Source organism: Sciurus carolinensis, chromosome X, assembly GCF_902686445.1.
Source record: "Sciurus carolinensis chromosome X, mSciCar1.2, whole genome shotgun sequence".
Classification (NCBI taxonomy): Eukaryota; Metazoa; Chordata; class Mammalia; order Rodentia; family Sciuridae; genus Sciurus; species Sciurus carolinensis.
Genome location: NC_062232.1, coordinates 100062967 through 100070315, shown reverse-complemented (window position 1 = coordinate 100070315; position 7349 = coordinate 100062967). Strand labels below are relative to the sequence as shown.

The 7349-nt window shown below is 40.9% G+C and overlaps 1 protein-coding gene across 1 annotated transcript; it reads right to left on the bottom strand.

Annotated features, from left to right (window-relative positions):
* Positions 1 to 369: 369 nt before the first annotated feature.
* On the bottom strand, positions 370 to 6719 carry LOC124971628 (homeobox protein Rhox13-like). Its single transcript, XM_047535303.1, has 3 exons — positions 6307 to 6719; positions 3834 to 3879; positions 370 to 486 (listed from the first exon to the last, which is right to left on the bottom strand). The coding sequence occupies exons 1-3, from the start codon at positions 6717 to 6719 to the stop codon at positions 370 to 372; spliced, it is 576 nt and encodes a 191-aa protein (XP_047391259.1).
* Between the last annotated feature and the right edge of the window lie 630 nt (positions 6720 to 7349).

Here is a 7349-nt window from a genome sequence, read left to right as displayed (position 1 = left end):
TGGACAAGAATGGGAGTGAACAGGGCAGGATGGGAGAGAGGACAGAGAAGAATTTATGGGACAATGTGAACCTACCAAAGCACTTGGGAAACTATGATGTGTAGGGCCTACTGACAGTAACTTAGGGATATCACCTCATGAAATCATAGCTCCAGACCGTTTTGTTTAAATGGCATATCCTGAACAGTTTGCTTTGATACCCTACATACCCCAGCAGGCACATGAAAACAAATAATACTGGAAATTCAACTCTTTATTGCTAATATAAGTGCTGAGAAGATAAGGGCAACATGGGTGACATGGGTCACCCGTATTCAGTGCTAACAGATAAACACATCTCCAATCTGGCTCCTGAAGAAAGATGGCAATCTAGGGTTCCTCCACATCTGCCATGAAAATGTAGTCTGGGACACCAGGCGGAATACGTCTGAGCATTGATTCCCTCTGATTTTTCCTATATTTGGCTCTCCTATTGTTAAACCATGTCTGTAATCAGAGGGGAAAAGGGATTGGTTTAGTATTTTGAACAGTTAATGCCATAATGGAAAAAAACACATCATGCAGCTTTATAGGCTACTCAGATTTTAAATTGCACAGCAGAAAGTTTTTTTGTTGTTGTTTGTTTATTTTTGGTACTGGGATTGCATACAGAGGGGCTTTACCACTGAGCCACACCTCCAGCCCCTTTTTTATTTTTTAATTTTGAGACAGGGTCTTGCTAAATTGCTGAGGCTAGCCTTGAACTTTCGATCCTCCTGCCTCAGTCTCCCATGTTGCTGGGATTACAGGTGTACACCACCACACCAGGCAGAAACTACTTTCTTATTAATACCTTAGGGAGCAGGGGCTGTAGCTCAGTGATGGAACACTTGTGTAGAATCCATCCCCAGCACCACAAAAAAGGAAAAAAGAAAAACAAACTCTTAGGAAATGTAACAACACAACCAGTCTTCTTTAGCTCATCCTTATTGAGTTCCAGGTCTATGTCCTGCTCTGGCAAAGAGTAAATACTTTGTTTCCCTCCTTCCAATTTTAATATTCTTTAATGGTTTCTTAAAGGTATTGAATACAGATCTAGCTTGTGAGTTGCTCCTGGTCCCTCATGCTAAACCCATGCCTGGTAACCAGATAAAACATAGTCTGCATCCTGGCCAAAACGAGGATGAGTGGGGTCACAAAACGGGCTCCTCTGTAAATTACTGCCAACTGTTAAAATGGAAACAGATTAAAAAAAAAAAAAAGAAAAAACCTTGTCAGCAGGGTACAGTGGCCCACACCTGTAATCCCGGTGGCTGGGAAGGAAGGCTGAGGCAGGAGGATTGAGAATTCATAGCTAGCCTCAGTAACTTAGTGAGGCCCTAAGCAACTTAGCAAGACCCTGTCTCTAAATAAAATATAAAAAGGGCTGGGGATGTGGCTCAGTAGTTGAATGCCCCTGATTCAATCCCCGGTACCAAAAAAAAAAAAAAAAAAAAAAAAAAAAAAAAAACTAAACAAACAAAAAACTGTCGTATATCACACTATCTTCTCAGCCTCCTACCAAATGAGATTTCCCTTGTATTTCTTTGGGAAGTTCCCAAATTGCAAATTATGTGGCACATGAACATATAATCTAAAGAAAGCCACTGTAATGGAGCTTGCATTGTAGGAGGAGGTGGATACAAAGGTACCATTGGTCAAGTCTACATAAACATAAAGAAAGGGACTGAGGTTATAGCTCAGTGGTAGAGCACTTACCTAGCATGCGTGAGGCACTGGGTTCAATCCTCAGCACCACATAAAAACAAATTCAATAAAGGTATAAAAAATGTCAAAGTTTAAAAAAAAAAAGAAAGCTTACAAGGGACTGATGGTGTGAGCTGATATTAAGTCTGTATTCCCAAGACTAGTTTCCTAAAACACTTCTATTATATTTGCAAAAGAGAAGGGGAATTTGCATGTTAAGTTTCTTGGGAAATTCTCCCTGGAGAGTTTGGAAGTAGATGAGAACATCTGGACTTTCCCTCAGTTGTGTCCTGTGGCTCAAGTTCCCTTTAGAACTCCATAGAGAGACATGTGCCCAGGGAGGGCAAAAGCAACCCACCATACTTTCAGATTTTCTTTTCCTCTGACTTTGCCTGACCACCTAAGAAATGCTCCAAGCTGCTTCCCGACTTCTCCCACCTGGGCCAGGCCTGACGCTGGAGCCTGGCATGTGGCATTAGTACACCAGGGCTCAGGGGCTTGTTTTGTGGGGCTGCTTTTCTGGGCACCCACCATCATACTCACAGCCTGTTTCCATCACTGCACTCACACGTGCATGCTGCAGCAAAGCTAATAATAATAGTAAGGTCAACCTGAAGTTTCTTTCCTTTTTTGTTGTTGTTTTGAATGTATCACTTTGGTTTTTGTTCTTGTGCAGTGACTGTTTGATCCCATGACCTGCCTACATATTAGTTATCACTGCCTGAAGGAATGGAAAGTATTTGAGGCAGGAACAAATTCACCCTGTCATGAGGGCTGTGTTTGGGGAAACATTCCACAAAACCCACCTCTTCAAAATACTATCACGAAACAGGGGGGGGAAAAGTATTTTTCCAAATTAGTAAATGCTCAAGAGATTTACCTATGCTTTTAACATTGCATCTGCAAGGTGTGTTTTGCCTTTTGTAACAGTTCTATAACCTTCTCATCCTTCTTAGGTTAAATAAAACTAATTCAATATTTTTTTGTTTCACTCTTTAGATAAATGTTCAAAGCCTGAAAACCTTTACCACATCACAATAATAATGTGACTTCTTTGGCAATAATTTGAAGTAGACATGTCATAATATGTGGGAAATTAAAATTGAAAGTTGCCATTTTCCATTTCATCTTACCAAAAAGTTATAAACCAAGGGGAGGAAGACCAGGCACTTGGGCTTTTCAGGTATCTTCCCACATCAGTCTCAGCTCAACTGACACATACATTACTTATTCATAGAGTATGTTCTTTGGGTGAACTACTGTCTTGTCCCAATATCTAAAAATTCATTCATTTAGAGTGCTTATGCTTAGCTTTAAACAATTTAGTAAAACTGAACTCTCTTAGAACCTTGCTACTTTCTCCATCAATTTGAATACTTCCAAGGTAAGCCTGCACCCCAATCTGACTCCAAATAAAAATGCTCCATAAAGAGGCTAAGTGAAGCCAGGCAAGGTGGCACATGCCTGTAATCCCAGTGGTTCAGGAGAGTGAGACAGGAGGATCACAAGTTCAAAGCCAGCCTCAGCAAAAGCAAGGTGCTAAGCAACTCAGTGAGACCCTGTCTCTAAATAAAATACAAAATAAGGCTGGGGATGTGGCTCAGTGGTTGAGTGCCCTCTGAGTTCAATACCCAGTACCAAAAATAAATACATACATTTTTTTTAAAAAGAGGCTACATGATTTCTAGAAATGACACAAATACAAATAGTAATAAATTTGGAATTCAATTTTTTAAAAAATGCTCCATAAAGTATACCAGTGTCAAAAATTTAAACTTAATTAAATATAATGTATTATATGTGTATATGATTATGTCTATGTTATATATGTCTTTGATTGTATACACAGAATAGAAAAACCAGCTTGCTCCTTTGTTTTGTTTTCTCTTGTAGGCAATCATGTTCCCTCTAATAATGGAAAAAGAACCACAAGCTTGAATTTAATTATTCCATTTTCCACCCGCAAAGACTAAATTTCAAAATTTGTTTTCTCAATTAACGAATACAATAAAAACAAACCATTCTGCGAATATCTAGAATAAAAATATCCATGTCACGAAGCAGGTAGAATTACTGCCACGCCAAATTGTTTTTTCAGATTTACTAACCTGCACTTTGGCTTCCGGCACATTCATTTGTCTTCCAAGCTCTCTTCTGTGGAGAAAAAACACAAATATTCAGTATTCAGTATTATGGATGAAATGAAATATAGTATACAGATTCAGTGCTGGTTCTTAAATATACAACCTCTCCTTGAAATCCCCCCCAAATATATTTTTGTATGGTACCCAGATCTAGTCTCTCTTTCAAAATGGTTTGACCTCACTACAAAATTGAAGGTGGTGTTAACAACTCAATAGTCAAAACAAGTAATATTAATGTACTATTTTTAAAAATAAAGCCAGACTCAGAAAGTCAAGGATTGAATGTTTTCTCTCAGAAGTGGAAGCTAGACAGAAAAAAAGGATTATTTTTTTAAAAAGGGAGATCTCATGAAAATAGAGGGGAGAACTGTGGAATAGAGGAAGGGGATTGAGGTTGGAGGGGGGATGAAGGAGGGATGGGAAGGGGGAGAAACCGCATAATTAAACTGATCATACTATGGTACGTACACATATGAATACATCACAATGAACTCCACTTTTAACTATAATGAACCAATTTAAAAAAAAGAAATTAATAGGAGGAAGACCAATAGAGTAGAGGAAGGGAATTGGGGAGTAAGGAGGGGAGGGAGAAGGTAGTGCTGAGGACTGAAATGGAGCAAATTATGTTATGTGAATTTATGAATATGCCAAAATGAACCCCCAAATTATGTAAGACTATAATTCACTAATAAAAACATAAAAAGTAAAAATTAGTGAAAAAAACTCATGATAAATTGTACAAATACTAAACACAGGAAGGTTATAGCACTACGGTTACATGACAGAACTTGATGCTCCTAACCCTGGGCTGAATAAAATTTTTACTACAAAAGCAGGCCCACAGAACAGGCAATGAGAGAAAAATAGGTAAGTTGGACTCCAGCAAAATGAAAAATTTTTATATATCAAAGGACACAATCAAGAAGTAAAATGAAACTCACAGGATGGGAGAAAACATTTGCAAATTGAGTATGCAAGGGGTTACAGAGAAGCCCTGATAAGTCAGGAACCAAAAGTTTCCACCCAGATTTTAAAAACAGGCAGTGGAGATAAAGAGGCATTTCTCCAAAGAATATATACATATGACCACAAAGTACATGAAAAGATACTCAACATTAGTAAGCACTCTGGAAATGCAAATCAAAAACCACAGTGATATTATAATCATACCTATTAGGATACCTACTATTAAAACCCCCAAAATAACAAGTGTTGGTGAGCCCATGGAGAAACTGGAACCCTAGTGCACTGTTGGTAGAAATATCAAATCATGCAGGGGCTGGGGTTGTGCCTCAGTGGTACAGCACTTGCCTAGCATGTGTGAGGCAGTAGGTTCGATTCTCAGCACCACATATAAATAAATGAATGAAAAATAAAGGCCTATCAACATCTAAAAAAATTTAAAAAAGCATGCAGCTACTACAGAAGAGTATGGAGGTTCCTCAAAACATTACATCATATGATCCAGCAATTCTATTTCTGGGTATATACCAACAGTATTGAAAACCTGGACATGAAGAGATATTTGTACACACATGTTCACAGCAGCACTATTCACAAGAGCCATGTGTCCCACCAACAGATGATGAACAAAATAGTTACATCCATACAAAAGAATATTACTCTGCCTTAAAAATGAAGGAAATATTGACACATGCTACAACATGGATAACTTTGAGGAGACTGGGCAAAGTGAATTAAGCCAGTCAGAAAAAAAGATAGAAACCAAATGATTTCATTTATATGAGGTATCTAGAGTTGTCAAATTCATAAAATGAAATTTGATTTTCAGGGGTTTGGGGAGGGGCATAGTTTAATGGTTATAAAGTTTCATTTTGGTCCTATGAAGAGGTTCTAAAGATCTGTCCCAGAACAACACATAAATACTTAACACTGCTAAGTTCCACTTCAAAAGTGATTTAGAGCCCAGAAGAATAACACATGCCTGTACCCGCACCCACCCCTGACTTGGGAGGCTGAGGCAGGAGGATTACAAGTTTGAGGCTGGCCTTGGCAATTTAGCAAGGCCCTAAGCAACCAAGACCCTGTTTGTCTCAAAGGGAAAAAATAAATAAAAAGGTCTGGGGATATGATTCAGTAGTAAAGCACCCCGGTTCAATCCCCAGTACTAAAAGAAAGAAAGAAAAGTGATTTACATAGTAAATTTCGTTTCTATTTTCCCACAATTTGAAAACAAAACAAAAATAGCCGAGTGGCACCAAACAGTTTTGAGACTTAATTCACACCAATACTTCATGAAAACAGTGACCCTGATAATCACATGGCATCTCCTCACCCGCAACGCGAAGGCAGGGGAAGACCACAGGGGTGGAGCCTGGGAGGGACTGGGGCAGAGCCAGGGAAGGGCACCGAGGGACTACCCCGCCCCCCGGAAAGAGTACCCCAAGGGTTCCGCCTGGCGCCAGTCACTTACCTCATGAGCAGATCAGGGTACTGAGTTTCTTCAAAAACATTTTCCAGTTCTTCCAGCTGCCATGGTGTGAACTGAAACGGGATCCGTGGCTGCCTGCGACGGGACCGAGGAACCACTGGCTCCTCCAGGTCCTCCTCCTGGGGATCCTCGTCGCCGCCATCATCCTCATGGTCACTGTCGTCTTCCTGGTCCACATCTTCTTCCTGGTTCCCTTCGTCTTCTTGGTTCAAGACATCCTGTTGGTTTGGGTGGCCCTCATGCTTCATGTCGTCCTCGAGGCCGACAGCTCCTTCAGCAAAGAGGCCACCTTCTGCTGCCGCAGCAGCGCCTTGCTCAGGTTCAGGGTTTGTTTCCCTCTCATATTCTTCCAGAACATAGTAGTCAGTATCATAGTAGTGATACCAGCTAGCCATGGCTGGAAAGCACCAGCGGCCACGGGCCTCTACTAAAGTGAGGTGTGGCAACAAAGTTGAAGCCACAAGGCGGAGCTAACTCTACTCCTGAGCTTCGTACTGGCTCTAGGGGTTCTGAGGCGTTTCTACGATCAACGGTTGACGCACGCGCGCTACCCTTTCAAGGATTGCTATTGGCTCTCTGCTTACTGCCAGTTGCAGTGGGTGGGACTTGCTTAGGTGCGTAAATAATGGGGTGGGGCCAAAAATGAGGGCGGGGTGGGGAGGAAATGTTCCAACACCGATAGTAAGTGGAATGGGGATCAAATTTGCACTTAGCGCAATAAGCCACCTGGATCTGAGCTGTGACCCTGTACAAGGGACTATGCTGGATTCCAAGATGACTTAGGGCTAGAGGGGAGGAGGTGAGATTTCACTGACCACAGGACCCCTTGTGTGAACATCTAGAAAATATCTCACAGTCCCATGCTCCATAATTCACAACTTGCCCATAGCTAGGAATTAAACTGAACTGACCCGCTAGGAGGTTGCTTACACGGAGTTCCTACAAGGACACTGAAAGAAAAGCCAAGCACCTATAAGTACCCCAGTGAGATCTTGAGACCGGGTTTATAGAACATTCTGAGTGGC

Coding starts and splice junctions, on each gene's coding strand:
- LOC124971628 (XM_047535303.1), bottom strand. CDS start 6,719: ATGGCTAGCTGGTATCACTACTATGATACTGACTACTATGTTCTGGAA. Junction 3,880..6,306: donor TACCCTGATCTGCTCATGAG/GTAAGTGACTGG, acceptor TTTTCTCCACAG/AAGAGAGCTTGGAAGACAAA. Junction 487..3,833: donor TGCCGGAAGCCAAAGTGCAG/GTTAGTAAATCT, acceptor CTCTGATTACAG/ACATGGTTTAACAATAGGAG.